At 36.8% G+C, this 21,974-nt stretch overlaps 1 protein-coding gene across 3 annotated transcripts in view; it reads right to left on the bottom strand.

The window, feature by feature from the left end:
• limk2 (LIM domain kinase 2) overlaps positions 1–21,974 on the bottom strand; it is a 54,249-nt gene that overhangs the window by 20,449 nt on the left and 11,826 nt on the right. For 2 of the 3 annotated variants that reach the window (XM_061906565.1, XM_061906566.1), the window contains exons 3-5: positions 14,671–14,806; positions 3,400–3,509; positions 1,988–2,173 (exon numbers count right to left, since the gene is read on the bottom strand). In XM_061906565.1, the coding sequence (XP_061762549.1) occupies positions 1,988–2,173; positions 3,400–3,509; positions 14,671–14,806 (432 nt within the window). Of the gene's footprint in view, positions 1–1,987; positions 2,174–3,399; positions 3,510–3,638; positions 3,818–14,670; positions 14,807–21,974 lie in introns of those variants that run through there. The other variant, XM_061906568.1, reaches the window with a different exon arrangement.

Genomic DNA, 21,974 nt, shown 5'->3' with positions numbered 1-21,974 from the left:
AGGGATCAGTGAGCATCAGCAGTGGCCACGCCGGGGAATCATTTTGGTGATTTAACCCAAATATTTAAACATCTGCTTGACTTAGGATTTCAAAGCAAGTCATCCATCCAATTGTACACTGTAAAAATGACAATACATCATACGATAAAATTTACAGTGGTTTTTAAAGCATATTACTGTGAATTGAAAAAACTACCACTGTTTTTTGCAGTAAAATTCTGTCGACTCATCTGCCAGTTTTTCACCGTAAAATCTATGGTTGTTTTTTTATGGTGAATTACAGTAAATGTAAAACAACGGTACCACTTTTTTTACGGTAAAGAACTGGCAGCTCATTAGCCAGAATAAAAAAAAAAACTGTGGTACTGTTTTTCCAATTCCCAGTTGTTTTTCCTTATGTTGTGAAAACCAGCTGCCAGTATTTTACCGTAAAAACAGTGGTATTGTTTGCCTATTTACTGTAATATGTTGTAAAAAACAAACAAAAAAACACTGTAAATTTCACAGTAAATTCTGTTGACTGAGTTGCCTAAATATTTTTTTCACAGTATATAAATACATAATAACCCTATGCATAAGCAAATTTATATATTATTCAGTTTTATTAGTGGCCCTGAACGAAAATTAGTACAGTGGGGCAAAAAAGTATTTAGTCAGCCACCGATTGTGCAAGTTCTCCCACTTGAAATGATGACAGAGGTCTGTAATTTTCATCATAGGTACACTTCAACTGTGAGAGACAGAATGTGAAAAAAAATCCAGGAATTCACATTGTTCGAATTTTAAAGAATTTATTTGTAAATTATGGTGTAAAATAAGTATTTGGTCAACCATTCAAAGCTCTCACTGATGGAAGAAGGCTTTGGCTCAAAATCTCACGATACATGGCCCCATTCATTCTTTCCTTAACACGGATCAATCGTCCTGTCCCCTTAGCAGAAAAACAGCCCCAAAGCATGATGTTTCCACCCCCATGCTTCACAGTAGGTATGGTGTTCTTGGGATGCAACTCAGTATTCTTCTTCCTCCAAACACGACGAGTTGAGTTTATACCAAAATGGATACATGGATGATACAGCAGAGGATTGGGAGAATGTCATGTGGTCAGATGAAACCAAAATAGAACTTTTTGTTACAAACTAAACTCGTCGTGTTTGGAGGAAGAAGAATACTGAGTTGCATCCCAAGAACACCATACCTACTGTGAAGCATGGAGGTGGAAATATCATGCTTTGGGGCCGTTTTTCTGCTAAGGGGACATGATGATTGATCCATGCTAAGGAAAGAATGAATGGGGCCATGTATCGTGAGATTTTGAGCCAGAACTTCCTTCCATCAGTGAGAGCTTTGAATGGTTGACCAAATACTTATTTTCCACCATAATTTACAAATAAATTCTTTAAAATTCCTACAATGTGAATTCCTGGATTTTTTTTTCACATTCTGTCTCTCACAGTTGAAGTGTACCTATGATGAAAATTACAGACCTCTGTCATTATTTTAAGTGGGAGAACTTGCACAATCGGTGGCTGACTAAATACTTTTTTGCCCCACTGTATAACACCCCTCATTAGACTATTTCAATACATATTATATGATGACGTCACATATGCGAGTTTACAAATAAATTACCGACCTGTGGGAAACACTATGTTTTACCTAACGTAAATCTTAGTCACGTTGAATCGTGATTTCCATCCATTTTCTACCGCTTATTCCCTTTTGGGGTCGAGGGGGCGCTGGCGCCTATCTCAGCTACAATCGGGCGGAAGGCGGGGTACACCCTGGACAAGTCGCCACCTCATCGCAGGAATCGTGATTTCAATATTTATAAAAAAAAAAACATGCTGATTATTATTTTGGCCATAATCGTGCAGCCCTAGCCAAGCTGATATGAAATATCGAGTAAATACAGTATAAATCTATGAGCCTCTCTTGCAAGCAGCACACAATTTGCACACACTTATTGCTGTCAGGCGCCACTCACTCTTTGACTTGGACACTCGCTGAGCCGTTGGCGTCCCTCAGCACAGACACCGAGAAGCCCCTCTTGCCGTTGGCCGCGGAGGGCATGGAGATGAGTGTCACTGTGTGGGGTAGGGAGTCCAGGACGGAGTCATGGGAGCGCTTTTCCAACATGGGCGTGAGGATCACCTGCTTGTAGCACTTCCCACTGCGTACGACAGCAGAAAGGTCAACTGCTTTCATGCGCCAACAGGCCTTTGTTTCTGGCTGACTCTCTGAAGGGAGCAGCATTAAAGGATTGGAAGACTAATGGAAAATGTCTAATGACGGCAATTATTAGCCTTTGATCTGAATCCATTCACACAAAGAAAAGAAGACGTATGCCATATTGTTATATAATAAAAATATATTTGCTTACAGTATGTGCCAACAACTTTCTGCAAAATTCTAAAGCTAACTATAGACTGTTGGAAAAAAAGTCATGGTACTACCGTATTTTCCTGACTATAGCGCGCATCTGCATACAAGCCACACCCACTAAATTTTAGTAATAAATAACATTTCATATATTAACTGCACCAGGCTATAAGTCACATATATATACATTGTGAAATTAGGTATTTACGACAAAAGATTTTGTAAATTTTTATTTACATACCTAAATTGTTTGCAAATAGTGTCTGTAACACGGCAGTAAAACGGCTGATCAAACAAAACCGAAGTCATTGTCATGGACCCACGAGCTTTAGAGACTAACTCCACAGTGGCGTTTTGGTAACTTTACTGACGAATTTGTGAAACTAAAACAACACAAAAAGAATGCCGTTGTAAAATAGTAACACTAACAGACACTTGTAAACGTTTTAGCATATTAGCTAATGCTAACGACGCTAGCTTTATTACATAAGGCTAGCATGCACACATATGCATGAAAACACTCCTACAGCCATCACACATGGGATGCTTTAGTAAGTATGATTTTTTTTAGTTGTATTGTAAAACTTAAAAGCGTTGCTTAGAGTGATGAATGAAGTAACCATACTTGTAGAAACGCTATGGACAATTAGAAGACAGAACGGCACTTGTACTTACGGTTGAAAGACCTAAACCGAAGAAAATACTGTAGAGGTTCACCCTGCAGCACCTGCAGTGAGCGAACTCGTGCAAAAGATGGCGTCATAGCACAAAAAATAACACACCTTTTCAGTGTCCTTTGCACAAACAATAACTATCTGTTAAATTTATGGCCACCGTTCTATAGGCCGCAGGGTTCAAAGCTTAGGAAAAAGTAGCCTCTTATAGTCCAGAATTTACAGTATGCATGGTATACATCATGTCGAGATGTTTTTCTAATATTTTGACCCTCCTATTAAGCTTACTGAGCCAAACCCAAATAGTAGAAAAGCCCTCTCAGTACAATGCGGTGTGACTTACCAGTAAAGTTTGGAGCGCTCCACTAAGGCGTAAGTATCTCTGTCCTCAATCACCACCTTGCAACTGAGACACACAAAGCACTCCGGGTGATACTTGTGTTCACCAGCCACCTGAAACCACAGACAATGTTTTTTGAGTACTTTGTTTTTCCTTCCGACTTAACGGAGGAGGGGTCTTTCTTTGCGTGTTGCTAGCTTCCCTCCCCCAGCCATCAGCGTTGACACAGGAGCAACACCTGCCTCAGTTATAGCCTGTCTGGAATCTGCTATGATGTCACCTCCACGCTGTCTACTTTTCAACCACCTGAAAGCCATCAGTCACGTGCTGCCCTTTTGTTCACTTTGATGTATTTTTGGCAGGGCTGCTTTGCTCTCTCATGCGAGATGAACTAATGCGTCTGTCCAGTGTTCACTTCCAAAGGATGATCGTCGTCGTCATCACGAAGCTGCACACTTTTTTTTAAAAGTACTGCTTTCATGTCTGATTAAAAAAAATGGATCTGCCCAGCTGTCATTTTATGGGAGGCACCTGCATTTGAGCTGAAGGAAAAATACAGAAACGGCATGGGGAAAAAAAAAGTCACACGTAATTGTGCATAAAGAAAATTATCTCAAAAGACTAACCGCACAGCAATCTGTCAATAATTGAAGGGTGGAACATAAAACACACTTCAAGTGTGTTTAACAACCTCAACATGAGAGTCAATACCTGAATTTACCAATGGAAATATAATCAATACATTTTTTTAACGAGGGATGTGGCAATCGATCGGCCACCAATCAGTATCGGCTGATTTTTTGTGAAAAAGTATTTGCCCGGCACCTGCTAATTAATCCGTTTCAAAACCCATCACCTCTGACTTTATTTATTTTTGGTCACTCAACTGACAGAGGCGGTTAGCAGCTTAGTTCATTATCAAGTGTCCTTATCACTGGAGAATGAGGTTGAACATGCTACACACAGTGAGCGCAAGCCAGGAGCAAACATTCTATTCAAATCACTACGCTATCTTAAAGCAACACAAGAAATAAGTGATTCAAGAAGTCTCGATTTTTATTAAAAAATGTTTTATTATTAGGTCTGTCAAAATTAACGAGTTAACTTGTGTGACTAATCACAAAATTGCATATCGCATTAACCATGAACACACTTAGATTAATCATGCAATTTATATAAGCTCTTTTACCCTAACAAGGGGGTCAGCAGCCCGCGGCCGCATGTGGCTCTTTAGTGACGCCCTAAAGCAGGTGTGTCCAAGGTGTAGCCCGGGGGCCATTTTCGGCCTGCAGCTAATTGTTTAGTGGCCCGCCACACATTCTGGAAATGCTATTGCAAAAATAAAATAAAAAAACACAAAAAAAAGTAGAATGAGGTGAAATCTAATGGGGAAAAGTTGCAATGTTGACACAAAGCTGCATGCAGGCTGTTTGTTTTTCTTTTTCTTTTCTTTATTTAGCTCTTATTGCAAATGCTAAAAAAAAAAAAAAAGTATAAAATAAAATATATATATATAATGAATTATTGACCTATTTAAGGCTCCAATTACTTCAAATATTTCACTTTATAATGTTTTATGTGGAAAATATTATGTGCATGTACTGTGTGGTTGCCATAGAAAAACAGTGCTTTCTTTGACGAAACAGCATAAAACCAAAATAATAATAGTTCAAACGTGAAATCGACAGATATATCTGAAGTTGATTTCGTAACTTAAGTGTTGAAAATAAAACAAATAATAATAAAAATGTATCACTTTATGAGTGGGGGACCTTTTGGATCTCAAAGATATTTAGTGGGATTTTATTTATTTTTTCATTGTGATTACTCAGAAATAATAATACATTACTTCAGAACAAACATTGCTTTCTGAATGTTTTGGGCAAAGGGGGAAATACTGCATATTTCAGTTTTACTATAAAAAACAAAGTTGAGTTTGACTGAAAAGGCTTTTTTTTTTTTACTTTATATCAACCTGAAGTTGATATAGAGATTTACTGTAAGCGTTACATAAAAAAAAAATAATTTGACTTGTTTTTAACATGTTAATGACGGAGACCCTCCATGGTCCCTGGGAGTCCTAAAGGTAAAAAAAAAAAAGAATCCATATATTTTGTTATGGTTTGAAAATTAAAAATATTAAAACGGCCCCACGCATGTTTTATTTTTTCCGTGTGTGGGCCTCAGTGGAAAATGTTTGGACACCCCTGCCCTAGTGGGTCCCCGTAGCATTTTTTAAAAAAGGATTGAAAATGGAAAGAGATGGGGGGGAAAAGTAATTTTTTTGTTTTAGTATGTTTTTGTTTGAGGACAAAGATGACACAAACACTCCCCAGTTGTTAGAAAGCCCACTGTTTAATATGTTTGTGTGTATGCTTCACTGATGACAGTATTTGGTTAACATAGTTTTGTCCTACTAATTTTGGTGGTTCTTGAACTCACCATAGTGTGGACTGTCATGCAACCGTTTGTTTACATGTAAAATCTTGCACTCCTTCTTTATCTCTTTTTGTCCACCAAACGGTTTATGCTGTGTGTGAATGCACACAAGTGGGCTTTGTTGATGTTAGTGACTTGTTGCAGTGCTAATCAGGCCTATTTGGTCAGTGCATGACTGCAAGCTAATCAATGGTAACTTGCTATTTAGGCTAGCTGTATGTACATATTGCTTCATTATGCCTCATTTGTAGGTATATTTGATGTACTTTGCTTTTATCCTCTTTGTATATAATTTAGTTTTGCATGTCTCATGACACGGGCTTCACGGTGGCAGAGGGGTTAGTGCGTCTGCCTCACAATACGAAGGTCCTGCTGTCCTGGGTTCAAATCCAGGCTCGGGATCTTTCTGTGTGGAGTTTGCATGTTCTCCCCGTGAATGCGTGGGTTCCCTCCGGGTACTCCGGCTTCCTCCCACTTCCAAAGACATGCACCTGGGGATAGGTTGATTGGCAACACTAAATGGTCCCTAGTGTGTGAATGTGAGTGTGAATGTTGTCTGTCTATCTGTGTTGGCTCTGGGATGAGGTGACGACTTGTCCAGGGTGTACCCCGCCTTCCGCCCGATTGTAGCTGAGATGGGCGCCAGCGCCCCCCGCGACCCCAAAAGGGAATAAGCGGTAGAAAATGGATGGATGGATGTCTCATGACACATTATCTGTATGTGATATTGGCGGCATTTCTGATAGTGTACCATGTTGTTCCAGACCACAGCAAACATTACCTAGCTTGCCAAAGATCGTAATAATTCCATCAAAAGAAGACTGTGCCGTTTCCTTTAACTTGGACACACACATCTATACCTTTAGTCATTAAAAGCCAGTAATTTCCAGGAGTTCTCACCTTCTGAGTAGCTTCTAATCTACTAATAGTTTCCAATGTTGTAAAAATGTGTAGAATAAACATTAAATATCAACATTTTTGTCAACGAAGATTTGCTTAAGCCTGCGACACATAGTCATTTTGATAGTAGGCTATTATAGCTAATATAGACACTAACGTCATGTGTTGCCTTCATTATAAGACTTGCATACTGCTTGTCATTTTTTGCGGCTCCAGACAGATATGGCTCTTTCGACCTTTTGGGTTGCTGACCCCTGCCCTAACAGGTCAGTGATCATATCAATGCATACGTCAGCATAAAAAATTGTGAAGAACCCCAACTAGTGTTTTCACTGGCAAATTTCACTCCATAATACAGCCTGGAAGAACTTTGGATAAAACAGTTACCAAGTTTTGTGCCAACAGATGACATGCATTCAAAGAAAACATTTAAAACTTTCCTGGATGACATTTTAACTATAACTGCATTTGTGTACACATTTTGGGGTCTTTTCTAAAGCAAATTTCACTTTTGCAAGTGCTAATTCACCAGTTATTAATCATGAATAATACACATTTCAAACTATGATTACTCTGAATAAAAAAATTGACATCCTTAATTATTTGTATTTTAATGTTGGGGTTGTACAAATTCAGGAAATAAGGAGGACTCTGAGGGCAAAAACAAAATGATTTAAATGAGTAGTCAACAGTAGTTTTTACTTTCATTTAGGTATTGAGCATTTTTGACGTTATTGTAATAAAAAATTACACAACTAGAAAATAAGAAACTACTGTAGTTTATATATTGTGCTGATATTGTCATATTGTTAATAGCACTCACCATATATATGTTGAAAATAAGTGAGTTGATACATGTGATCAGTATTGGTTTCAGTCAATTTCACTCATAGAAGACTGGCATCGGAATCGGCAGCATAAAACTTTGACCGAAACATCCCTAGTTTCAACGTGCATGATGGAGAGAAGCTTTTCATTTCATTTATTTTTCATTCAAACCATGTGTGCAGATATATCCTGTGGTTTTGGAAAATAAGTTACTTGATTTCAGAAGGGCTAAATTATCAAAAACAACTAAACATTTGTTTGGTTAGGTTTTATTGCTGAAACAATTTAAATTGGGGGTTGCCAAGACATCATTAAAATCTAGATAATAGGATAATGGTTAATCATTTTTTTCTCGGAGGAAACATCTTGACCGATGAATGAACTGAGACCACTTGAGCCTTTGAACTGAACAGCTGGAGGACTCAACATATGAACGTCTGAGGCTTATAACATTGATAAGCAAGGTTTTAGTTAAATTAGATCACATGTCCTGATGAATCTAGGTTGTCTCTCGTGAAGGGAGATCAAATGATTTTACTGATAGGTTACCAATTAAAACAGATAGGTATTGCCAATACCAACGCTGATACTCTTGACAAAGTAATGGGATTGGGAACTACACAAATACGCTACCAATTCAATCAACTCAGAAACATACTTTGGTTTGTTACATATAAACAGATGTATACAAATAGAATCACATTAAAGACAAGACTATCAAAGTTATAGCATGCGATTATTTATAAAATAATATTTCTTTAAATCATGTATAAATGCAGATAACCCTGAAATGTATTTTTACCACACATGCTCCTTTAAATCGACCGCAAAAAAAGACAGTGCTGGTTGCTGTACGGTCTGTGATAAGGTCAACGCATATGTCAGTGCAAACAAGACTCGGATTGGTGTGCTGGGTGGCAAACTTCGCTTCACAATACACCCCCTTGGGACTTTAGAGAAAACAATGGTAAATTGCATTTACCTCGTATTGTGCACATTATAATGTTGTGTAGTATACTATAGCAAATTGGCAAACAGAGGAGGAGTTATGATGCTAACTTTAAGATGATGGTCTAATATGATAGTTGAAAGATGATAGTAAGTTGGTTTGTCTTCATACTGTACTGTTACCAAGTTTTGAGCAAATTAATGTCATGCATTCAAGTGCAACATTTTAATCAAATTTCTTTATAACAGCCTGACAATACAATTGCATTAATGTCAGTATATTAGGGTATTTTACAAGCAAGTAATTAACTGTGATTAATTACGATTAAACAAAAGCCAAAAGTGTGAATTTTTTACTAAAAGATTAATCATTCAACAGCACTCATTTAATGATGCCTAGCCAGCAGACAAATGTAACTTTCTGGCCTATACGTTGACTGGTTTTTATTGTTTACTAAAACTCTGACCCCAGTTGGCTATGCTTCTGCACTTACTGTCACTAACCCCCAGCACTTGTTTCTAGTCTGGGCTGTGGCGTAATTCCACATGCGTAATTTCTGTGAATGTGTGTGTGGCATGTTGACCGGGGGCAAGATAACCAGAAAACGTTGTATTGAAAGGATAAACTACCCACCGGCGCAGTGGTGTTTTGCTCTATTGTGGGGACAGAAAAGCAAGCCCAAAAAAGCAACCACACGTTTGGAAACAAGCCCCCAAAAAATGCAATCGGCGTCTTTAAAAGCAAACAGGCCAAAAGTCGCACATAATAAGCGGACATGGCCTTGCTAGATGGCACGGAGAAGACCAAGGCGAGCTGTATTTGCTAGCTTTCGGTTTGTTAATGTGCGGTTCCAATACTTTGTGTTCGGCCAGATGGATATGCTTCTGACGGTTTGAAAAAATAAATAATCTGACTGCATTGTGCACACAATACAGATATGGCTCGTAACAAGCAATATTGTCACGTTTCAATCTTGTCACGTTGCTATGCATTACTAAAAACAACTCAATCTGAATAAGCAAAAGATGATTAGAAATCTTCTATAAAATGCGGAAGAAGGTGCTCCTGCAAACATCATGATTCTGTAGCCCTTTGAAAACTATATTACCTAATGTAGTTATCAACATAGAATAGCGGAAATGACATATATATTTGTTTTGAAAGATGGATTAGATAGCCTTTCTGCTGTAATCTGACAATACACCAGCAGCAGAGACTTTGATATCAGAGTATCAACATTTGTTATCAGTCCCCCATCATTAATTGTCTCATGGTGAAGAGGGGAGGATGAAGTACTGGTCAAGTCTAAGGAGGAAAGAGATGGGGGCAGGTCAGGTCATTTCAAGGTTATTTTCTATCCGTAGCTTTTGTCAGTCTATTTAAAACAACACTTACAAACTACAGTAGTTACAACAGCGGTCAGTCAGTGTTTGGAAATGACTCTTTGCTGCAGAGGAGGGATGACAATGATGTCAGCGACATGTGAGTATACTGTAATGACATCCAACACCGCTCTTTGTCACTCGCTGTACCCACGGCAAGACAAACACATTTGGCATAGACAGAACAAAAATGATCTTTCAGTCAAGTCTGGCTGATAAAGCAGGATGATCATACAACACCAAAATCTCAGAAAAAACTAAAACATTTAATTCTAGCTTTATGTTAGAAAAATAACATGGTAACTTGTGACTATTAAAGAAATATTAAAATGCACAAAACCCCCGATACACCCTAATCAATGCCTTGTACCCTTTGCAGCTGAGTGAATAAACACAGTGGCGGCATGTTGGTACATGGTAACGTGTTTGCCTCACAACCAAGAAGTTTCTAGTTAGTTGTGGACAGCTTTCAGCTAAGTGCTGCTTGCATATTTTCCCCGAGCTTGACAGGGTTTCCTACACATCCTAAACATTTCCAAAACATGCATGTTAAGTAATGGAATAATCTACTGTAAATGATGTATAAGTGCGAATGTAAATGTATGGTTGTTATACGTGTCCTGTGATGACCGGTGACCGTAAATAGGATAAGCGGTAATAAATGAGTAAATTCAGAGCCACCATATAAGGAAATAAAGTACTTTAAACAAGCTCAGTTAACTTTCTGTGGATAGCTTGAAGCAGCAAAAAAAACTGTTACATGATAATCCTGCCTGTGGTCAAATCAACCCTGCCACCTCACTGTAGGGGACTGAACATAATGTGGGCCCCAAAACTGGCTCCTCTGTGTACTTGAGTAGGTCAACTGTGGAGACCTTTTGTGCATTATGAGGCCTCAAGGGGATGGGGGTAGTGGGGGGGGACTAGTTTGCAAATGGGTTTGACGGCTGCCATGTTCAGCGCCATCCTATGTAAAAGTATCACCGGTCTGTAAACGTAATCACCGCAAAAAGCACACTTTCTTCTGCTTTTAAATGCATGTTAGCGTTTATCCGAAGTAGAGGGGAGAAACTGGAACACAGAGTGCTTTGACACGCTCTGTGGGCGTTCTGGTATCATCTAATTAGAGGGGGAAATTGTTGGCACTTGTTTGATGGTGGCAGAGTTGGCGATTGAAGGCCAGAACATTGGTCTCAACACATACTTTTACAGCAAAACACAAAAATCACCAACAAAAAAAGAAAAATGACTTCTTATCCACTACACCACTAATACAAACAAATCCAATTTAATGTTTTTATTTTTAAGCATGTATATATGTAATAAAGTTATGGGAACATTTATAATAACATTTACGTATTTTGATAATTTTAATCATACGCAGCGCATTATTTGAAAAATGCATCACGACGTTTGCTTCATCATTGATTATTACTCACTGCAGACTTCACGAGAGCCAACAAACAAAATACATCTGTACAGGGTACGATACAAGGTCTGCTGTCATTAGGATGCCGACTGCTGGAATGTTCATATATTCCCATTTAGATGAAAAATGTCTCATAATCCTCCCAAAGAAACGGGGTGGGAAGTGCTTTTTGTGTCGTTCTCGCCAGTTCCAAGTTCTATATGTCCCAAAATGTTGAATTATCTCCTCAGCCATCTACTGTCCAGGTAAGATGCATGATTTGTAATCTAGAATAATTTTACAGGGAGCAAGGAAGCGAGGAAACAGCTGATCATTCGATGATGTTAACATATGGACACACAGAAGTGATCACAGCGACCGGGCTGAATCACGGTGCTGCTATAAATAGTTTGTCAGCGTTAGTGCCTAAAAAACAATATCACTAATACTTGGTTAAAATTCAAGTCACAAAATTTGAATTGAGTATAGTTGGGGCTTTTTGAATGGTTATTTATCAGATTTTATGGGCGGAATTGTGGTGCTGTCTGCGGATTTTTATTCACATTTATTTAATATTTACAATGCATTAAAAAAAATTCATCTGTCGTCATGTCTTTCATAATGTTTGTGAACAATATATAGATAGATAGTACTTAATTGATTACTTCAGGAGAGTTCCCTCAGGAAAATTTAAAGTCCAGCAGCAGTGTACAGAATAGGCAAAATTCCTCAAAAAAGAGCAATTCCCCTTTAACAGAAAAAAATAACTAAAATTTAACTTAACACTAGATTCTACGTTTCCATTTTGTAACTTCTAATTGCATTGTCATAGGCCTCTTTTTTAATGTTTTTAACTTGCTTTCACGGAACTCAGCATGTGATTATCATGCTTTGAGTAAAATGAATGATAAAGCTGGACGTGATTTGGGGTGTGGTCGTCAAACGACAAGCGCACCTGGTCTACTGATGCCAAACTTAAGGTCATATACTCAGTTTTTCGAAAACAAATACACATTCAATATATTGACATGAGTCACTATATAGTTAAGTCATTACATTTTCTTTTCATGAATGGGAATTGAATCCCCCTCCCCTCCAAAAGGGATTGGTTTATTTGAATTTGATTTTAAAACATTAAAATGTTTTCAGTGTTGTAGAGCAAAAACTAGATCTAAAATAATGGTGAAAAAAAACTGTGTGGTGTTGTATCCTGTATTGATTCATGATGTTTCTGCTAACTGATGATTTTCATTTTTGTTACATGGAATATAAAATCAAGATCAAACTATTTTCAGGAGTAGTTATTGCTTTTCAACGCATTTTTTCCTATTTTCTGTTCCTAAAAAAATTCAAACAACCCAATCGTTTTTCCAAAGTTTTTTCATTCTAATTTATGGAACAAAAATGTAATGACCACAAGATAGAAGTAATTTGAGTACATCGATTAAAAAAAAAATATTGAGGATTTTTTTGTCTGCTTCGAGAAATTGTTTCTTTGACTGGTAGCTAGGAGGCGTACAGTGGATAAGTTACCTGTGCCAGCTAAACCTGTTAACAACATCGGTTTGTCCTCACTGATGTTTGCTAAATTCATAGATTGCATGGTGAAAGTGATAGCAATGTAATGATGGTTTGAAAATAACTGAGTTGTGGAAACGAATAGTTCTTGGCGCTAGTCGCTAATTCGCAAACATGTGCTACTTCCGGTTTGAGGGTCGAACGGTATTTCCCAGGCACCTACAATTAAATGATAATATACTTTATTTGTATTGGAATTAAAAAAGTGGTTGAAAACCACCAACAAAGTAACAGTCATCCTGACCTGTTTTATATTTGTTGTTGATTGAAACCCCCTGGTGCTTAAAGGAGAACAGCACTTTTCTTAGGATGTTGCCTATTGTTCACAATCATTATGGAAGACATGACAACGGATGGATTTCTTTATAAACTCTAACTTGTAAATAAAAGTCTGCTTACAGCGGAGGTAATGGGAGGCCCTCTATTTCGCTTATAAATTGACGTCCCACTGGGTGTGAGTTTTCCTTGCCCTTATGTGGGCCTACCGAGGATGTCGTGGTGGTTTGTGCAGCCCTTTGAGACACTAGTGATTTAGGGCTATATAAGTAAACATTGATTGATTGATTGATAAATTCCAATAAAAAACACTTAAAAACCACCAACAATACTCCCTTTAGTTTGTGATTTGAATATTAACAATGTATTATTGATATTGTTATTATTAGCACTAAGGCAGACAAACTATAGTTGTGATCACAAGCCTGTGTACAATTTCAACATGATTGACTGGCGAGGTGTTTTCTCAATTCCTTGCTCCCTGGAAGTTTATTGTAGATCATAAACCATGCTTCTCACCTGGACAGAAGATGTCTGAAGACGTGTTTCGACAAGTTGATACACTGACAGCCATTTAGGACCTGGAAATAGAGAGAACGACATTGTTGGTCCCCCCCACCCTGTTTCTTCGTAAGGATTATGGTCAATTTTCACTAATCGTAAATATATGAACATCCCAGCAGTTGGCATTCTAACGACAGCAGACATTGCACAGTAAGTGATGTTTTATTATGTTTGTTGGCTCTCATGAAGTCTGCAGTGAGTGCAATCAGTGATAAAGGGGGGAAAAAAAGCAATAGTTGTGATGTGCTTAAAATGACCAAAATTACATATATACTTGCATCATATATATATATATATATAAAACCTAAATGGAGGTGTTTTGTTGTTTTTTTTAAAGACTTTATGGGCGGAATAGAGTGGCTCCCTCAGTGCAGTTCCCCTTTAAAGAACAAACAATGTTTTTCTTTCACTCTTAAATGCCTTTTTTGTGTATTTATGATTGCTCATCAACCAAACACAAATATATTTAATCCAATAAATCGAAGGAGTTTTTCAAAGAATATTGGATGAATTAAAAAATTTGACACGCAACCCTAGGAAGAAATAGGCATCAAAAACAACGGCACATACGGTACATTCAAACAATGACTGTCACCTATTGACAATTTTTAGTCTCCAATAACGTAACGTTCATTTTTATGAACTACAGTAGGAAACTGAACCACAGAGAGAACCTGCAAACTCCACACAGAGAGAGATCCAAAACTTGATTCCTGCATGCTCACCACATTGCCACTGTGCTATATATGTCCATGCAGATGCCAGCTTGGAAAATGTACTGTAAGTAAACATAGAATGTTCTTGTTGTGATGGGGTAGGTTTATATAAGCGTTGCTTCAACCTACACCCTTTCGGCTCAATCATTGCTCAAATGAGTGTTTTTTTGTTTTCCTTTTTTTTGTTGTTGTTCTTTGTTTTATGTGAAGATTGCCGAAATGTAGCAGACTTACCATCGCAGGTCCGGTCATTAGCAGAGAACAACCGTGACACAGCTCTCCAAACTTCTCCCAGTAGTGTTTGCGGCAGTACAGCTTGCCATCCTTCTCATAATACCAGTTAGTCAGGTGGTCACAGCACACGGAGCACCTGGGAAGACAAAAACTGGTTAAGTCAGATTGTTAGCCCCATCTGACAGATGTCCAGTATGTTATAAAACAATGTTGGGAAATAGTTAATGAAACAACAAGTGAAAGAAACTGCTGCCACAGTGTTGGTTATTGAGATGCTGAAAAGTTTTATAGCATGCAAGTGAATATGTCATCCTTGACAAAGGAAACTACCGTTTTTTTGCGACAGAGCTTTCAGGTCAGTAAGGTCAGTGAAACAAACGGGTTGTTTATAGAGCACTTCCTTATCTGGGTCACAACATCAACCTTTTAGTCAAAGGTGTAAATCTTTTGTAATCTGGTATAAATCCAAGATCGGTACTACTGCTGTGTTGCCATTCAATGATTTTATTTAAGCAAACATTTATTGACAATTAATGACAGGTGTAGAAACATCAGAAAAATAAGGTGTAAATGACAAGATAGGCTGTGAATGTTCCTTGAACAAGACTTACTGGTTATGCAAAACTAGCCAGCGGTTTTGGCTGCCAGAGTAAAATCAAGGACAGGCCGTTCTGATTAGTTAACAGAAAAGGCTTCAGTCAGGCTTTTTGAAGCAGTTTAGGCTCGGAATAGCTATAGAGGGTTCTTCAAACTATTTGTTTTAAAGTAGTGAAAGGCACTTCTCTTTTCACTACCTTTGTCCCATTTGTAAACTTCTCTCTGACTTTGTATTTGTTTTTCCCAATCGTAGGCAACCATTCCAAGCATGCAGTGTGACATGATGAGTCAGATTTAGAACTGATAGTGTTTTTCGGCATCCTTCCTTCCTTCCCTTGAAGTGGATCTTTCTTGGCAGCAGCCTTCCGTTCAGCCTTATGCATGTGGTTGCAGGTGTAGCTGGTCCAGCTTTGTTGATGCTGGCTCTGATTCCAGATATTTCAAAGAGCTTTTTGGCGTAAGTTAAAACAGAGCTACTAACCACCACATTAAGTAGATAAAGGAGTCTGTAAGTGTCCGTGGCTGTGTTTTATGACAAATAATGTGGGAGAAAAAATCTGCTCCTTTTGTGCTGCAACAAATCGTAAGAATCCACAGAAGGCCTGTGTGATCAGTCGGATTAATTTTGAAAGTCAAGAGGAAAAGCAATGATGCTGAATTGCATGTGAATTTGCGATTGCCTCTATCAAAGTACTACTTTGATCGCAGTGGCTCTTTATGGGCAAGCCTGGACAGCGTTTGTGTTTTTCTTATGTTAAGACTCGTGTCATTAATAATAGAGTTGGAGCTTTGTCACAGAATTAAAAAAAATCTGAGGTTTACTTCAAGACATTGTGTTTATTAAAAACACGGACTTTTAACTTCTATTTTCATTTACTTGGACGTAACGGTATTGTAAATACCGAGGTAATGTCGCTTCAAACTTTTCACAATAACACCGTTGCATGCGACGGTATCAAACAAGAACCTGGAGTACTCCGGTCTGAGAAGTAAACTAAATCTCCCATGATACCCTGCGCAGGGTGGGCGAGTAGAGCAGATATCTATTGGAACTAAATCAGAAGTATGGACGCTGGTATTGGCACTTGTACCAACAATGTATTTCGATATTTTTCAAAATAAAGAAGACCACATAAAAAGTCACTGTTGGCTCTATTTGAACAAAAATCTTATGATACAATAAACATATGTTTCTTATTGCACTCAAAGAACAATTTTAGAACACTGAAATAAAATTGCATTAAATAACCGTGAACATACTGGACAACTTGTCTTTTAGTAGCAAGTGGGCAAACGGGCTTCAAAGGCTCTTAATTTGAATCCTGACGTATGCAGTAACATATTGCAGCCCTTTGAGACACTAGTGATTTAGGGCTATATAAGTAAACATTGATTGATTGATTGATATTGTGTCATTTCCGATTATTTTGTCCAAATTATGAGGGACGAGCATTAGAAAATAGATGGATGGATTATTAATCTACTTGTTCATTTAAGGTTAATATCTGCTTACTTTCTGTTTTAACATGTTCTATCTACACCTCTGTTAAAACGTAAAAAGCACTTGGTCATAATTAAAGTTCTTCTGTGTAGATTATGTGATAATAAAAAACACTGATGTAATCATTGTAGTAATGGCTAAGTACATCTTTAGACCTTGGTATTGTTATAGTCATTTTTTGTATGGATTCCCCCATTTGTTTACATTCAGGAGCGCAAGCTTACAAATAGCGGTTAGCTATTGCAGTGGTTCACAAATGGGGGTACGCGTACCCCTGGGGATACTTGAAGGTTTGCCAAGGGGTACATGAGATTATTTAAAAAATATTCTAAAAATAGCAACAATTCAAAAATCCTTTATAAATATATTTATTTAATAATAATACAACAAAATATGAATGTAAGTTCATAAACTGTGAAAAGAAATGCAACAATACAATATTCAGTGTTGACAGCTAGATTTTTTGTGGACATGTTCCATAAAGATTTCTTTTTTTGTGAAGAAATGTTTAGAATTAAGTTCATGAATCCAGATGGATCTCTAGTAGAATCCCCAAAGAGGGCACTTTAAGTTGATGATTACTTCTATGTGTAGAAATCTTTATTTATAATTGAATCACTTGTTAATTTTTCAACAAGTTTTTAGTTATGTTTATATCTTTTTTTCCCAGATAGTTCAAGAAAGACCACTACAAATGAGCAATATTTTGCACTGCTATACAATTTAATAAATCAAAAACTGATGACATAGTGCTGTATTTTACTTCTTTATCTATTTTTTTCAACCAAAAATGCTTTGCTCTGATTAGGGGGTACTTGAATTAAAAAATTGTTCACAGGGGGTACATCACTGAAAAAAGGTTGAGAACCACTGAGCTATTGTATCCTCCTGCAGTGTGTAGTGAAGCATGTGCAGCTATTACTCGTCCTACAAGGATGATACTTGGTGGCGAGGATTAGTTTTTGTTTATTTCGAACATATATACATTGTCAGCTTGTTACATCACATTTGACATATTTCCATTTCTCATTACAACATGTCGGAAAAAAAGTAGGAAGAAGCAAGTCTTATTTAATCCTACCCCTTTTGACTTCAAAACAACGTCTAATACATGTAACTTTAACTGTTTAAATCAATGTATTCTGGTACCACGAACCACAATTGAATTCCACATACTGATATACTAAAGGTTTTAAGTGTTTTTTAAGATTTTTCTCTAAGGTTATATTTTTCCTCTTTTGTTGAGAAGAATTGTTGTACATTCTTGGGGGGCAGGTTATTGTTTTCTTTGTGCATAATTTTAGCTGTTTGCAAATGCACCAAGTCCTTGAATTTTACTCTTTTGGGTTTGATAAATAAAGTGTTTATAGGTTTAGCCAACATTATGTATTATTCTAACTGACCTTTTGTGTAACAGAATGAGTGAATGAGATCTACTTTTGTAGTGGTTTTCCCATATTTCTGCCCAATAACTCAGATAAAGTAACACTCGCAAGCAGTAAAGAACAAGGATTGTTTTTTTTGTCCAGTACATACTTTGCTTTGTTCATTAGTGAAATATTTCTTGCTACTTTATGTTGTATATTTTTGTATGAGATTTCCCGTTTGTTCTATAATCCATTATTACTCAAAAAAAATATTTATTTTACTCTTTAAATGTCTATTCCATATATTTGTATATTTGTGTTTGACTTTCTCATCTACTGTTACTGGATAGCATTATTTTAGTTTTACTGAGATTCAAATTAAGATTCAGATGTTTTTTTCGAACCATCTTTTTAATTCGTTCATTTATGCTGTTATCATTTGTATTAGCTTTTGTGTGTTTTCTCCGGAACAAAAAGCAGTTAGGTTGTCTGCAAGTAATACTAAATTTAGGTATTATCTTACTTTACAAATATTGTTTATATAGAGATTAAACATTTTTGGTACCAGTATTGATCCCTGGGGTACACCACAGGATACTTTTAGCTCTGTTGATGTATGTTAATCTAACGTCACAAATTGCTTCCTGTTAGTTAAGTAGCTTTTTATCCAGTTCAAGACCAATCTTCTGATGCCATATCTTTCTACTTTGTTGATTAGAATATTATGATTAATTGTGTCAAATACTTTTGTTAAATCCATAAATATTGCTGCTGCACACTGTCTATCAGCTATTGTATTGGTAATTTCCTCTGTTATCTTGATTCATACAATCAATGTTGAAATGTTAGCTCGGAATCCATAGTAATAATAATAATAACTCAAAGCGCACACAGAGAAGTGAGAACTCATCATTCATTCACTGCACATTCACACTTAGGTGGTAGTAAGCTACAGTATATTTGTAGCCACAGCTGCCCTAGGGTAGACTGACGGAAGCATATTTATTCTATGTGAGTGTTTCATTTTTATTCATGAATTGGTCCAATCTGTGGTTGAATAATTTTTCAATTACTTAAAAAAGTGTGGCAGTAAAGAAACAGATCTGTAATTTGTAAATTGTTTAGTGATTTTGAAGTAAATAAAACACTGTGGAGGAACTTTGACGACTAGGACTCTGCAGTGCATTACTTTACCTTTTTCATTAGGTTCGAGGCCACCACATTCTAATTAGCTAACCAAACGGTCAACTCTTTTTTAACTGTCCATAAAAGACATTATGAATTTATTTAATGACAAATTACGAAAAAAATAACAAATATAATGACAGCACTGTTTGAGTGGAGATCTGCTTTGTAAACAAAGTACTGCTCAAATGTTGCCGGTCAGATCAATAAAACACAAACAGTTTACATTTGTCAAAGTAGCTCTGGTAGTGATGAAAGTTCGAGACCTTGGGGTGCCGGATTTTAACAAGCCTTTCAAGTTGGGAAGAACACATTGTTCAAAATAATTTATGATCAGCTAAGATTCAAACTGATGTTGTTTTTCTTGAGACATTTCACAACCACAATTGGTGAGACCTTTCATGATAGTTATTGTGTAATCCTGCTAATTATTATCCATTACGTTGGTGTTTTACAACACGAGGATAGAGCCATGAAAAGGTCCTTGTCTCCATAATTATAACCAGAGGGACGTTCAAAACAAACTCAGGTGGTTCTATAATGAACAATGTCATGGTCCGGCCTGCACAAACACTGCAAAGTAAACATTCCTGATTTCCTTGAAGCCACATTCCTGGCTGGAGTATATTCTTTTGTTTGGAGCATGGTGTGGAGGTAGCACGACCTTTAGTTGTGGCCTTGACGTCTTCGGGAGGGAGCGTTTCACCTTTTCATGCGGTCCTTATCTCAGGGAGTGGGACTGTTTCAAATGTTGTCTGCTAAAACTTTTCTCTAATAGTTTAATGAGTGATGGAATTATGTTTCCATTCATATCACAGGAAACCCCTGCATGTTTATTTTGCTTCGGCCTAGTACATAGAATTCATGCACCAAGTGAACTTTGATATCGTAAAATCAGTTGAAAAAATGAACTTTGATGTCGTAAAATCAGTTGAAAAAATAAATTGACAAGTTCTTTTTCAGCTTCAGCACCACAGCGAGAAATACATATGTATAAAGAGACAGCATCAAAAAGTGGAAGAAGCACAAAACAACTATGAAAAATATGAATTGATAGATATAAAAGTGTAAAAATATTATTAGAGCACTAACTGGTAAAGACTGAATGAACAGCACCCCTGCTGGTTGCAGCAAAGTAATGCTGACCCTTTTCCTCGTTTACTGCAAGATAGGTTTAACCCTGCATTTACAATTAAAAAAGAACCTGTTTTTCTCACTGTCTGAAATTAAATAAGACTAAACCTCTCCTGTCTTAGTTTAGTTAGGATTACCAATTATTTTTTTCTATTTGCCAAATGCTGCAACAATGACATAACATAAAATGACATAACATTACAACGTAACATTTACTTAGTATTCGGTAAGTGTCTTTAAACTGTATGACTGTATCAAGCGTTTTGGGTAAGGTTGCACAATAATATAAATTTGAATCGATACCGATAACCGATATATATTTGTATATATTTACACACGTTTTTGTGAGAAAAAAAATAATTCAACAGTTCACACTTGTGCCCAAAATGTAAACACTATACCAAATAATATATACATCTATTGTAGATAATAGGATAATGTCAACTTATATTTTTCTACCTAATTAACTACAACCTCAGTACAAATACACTTCCCACAATAATTTTGATCTATGCAAACAATTAGAATCATTGCGCTGAGTAAAAATAAGATGGAATTTATTGATATTTCAGGCGAATGAAATATGAATTCTGAATATGATTTCATAAAATGAAACAAAAAAACTCACCAACACAACATACATATAAATGAAGTTAATAGAACTAAGCCAATAACATTTTGCTTTGCAGTTAGCAACATTTAAAAAGTTGAGTCACACCTCCTGTTGATTGACTAAAATAAATAAAATATTTTTTCCTGACAATAACAAATTTGTGCAATAAGTGCCTGCCCCTTAGAAAGGCAATAACCAATTGTAGAAATCAGAGTTAAAAAGTGCAATTATACCACTAACAAATCATAAAAGGTAACTAAAAAAATAAAGCATGTGCCTCCAGATGAATCATAAGGTTAAACAAACAATTACTTATTTTGACGTCAATTGCTTTTTCCTTAATTTCTTTTCTCCCAAACTGTTGTGTCTTATTAAAGCTTTGTCATCGATCATGTGGCGTTAATTTTGCTGCGGTTGCCGCTATTAACGAAAGGTCACAATACGGCCGTCAATTGCTTTTTCCCTTATTTTTTTTCTGTCAAAGTGTTGTGTCTTATTAAAGCTTTGTCAATGATCATGTGGCGTTAAATTTGCTGCGGTCGCCGCTATTAAAGCAAGGGCTCAGCTTAGCAGCACAGGCAGCTTTGTACTGCTTCCATAAATCTTCACGATGGTGAATTTAAAGGTGCCTTATCAGATTTGTTGTGTTGAAGCTTTTCTTTTCCCCACCAGTGTAATATCTGCAGAACATTTTTTGCACATTGCAAGTGAAATGTCTTCTTCTGACACTGAACACAAAGCCCACACTGTGACTGCCATAATGGGGACCTCCTTTGAGGAATAACTTGCTTAAGAGGCTAAATCAGAAACTGTGGAACAGGAAGTTGTCCACACCAATTCCAAAAAATGCCAGTGAAAACCAAAAGAACAGCCAAACTTCCTTTAGAGAAAACAAAACACAAAAGGT

The sequence above is a fragment of the Nerophis ophidion genome, linkage group LG07 (assembly GCF_033978795.1).
Source record: "Nerophis ophidion isolate RoL-2023_Sa linkage group LG07, RoL_Noph_v1.0, whole genome shotgun sequence".
Taxonomy (NCBI): domain Eukaryota; kingdom Metazoa; phylum Chordata; class Actinopteri; order Syngnathiformes; family Syngnathidae; genus Nerophis; species Nerophis ophidion.
Note: the sequence above shows the minus strand (reverse complement) of the source record. Positions and strands in the feature narration are given on the sequence as shown.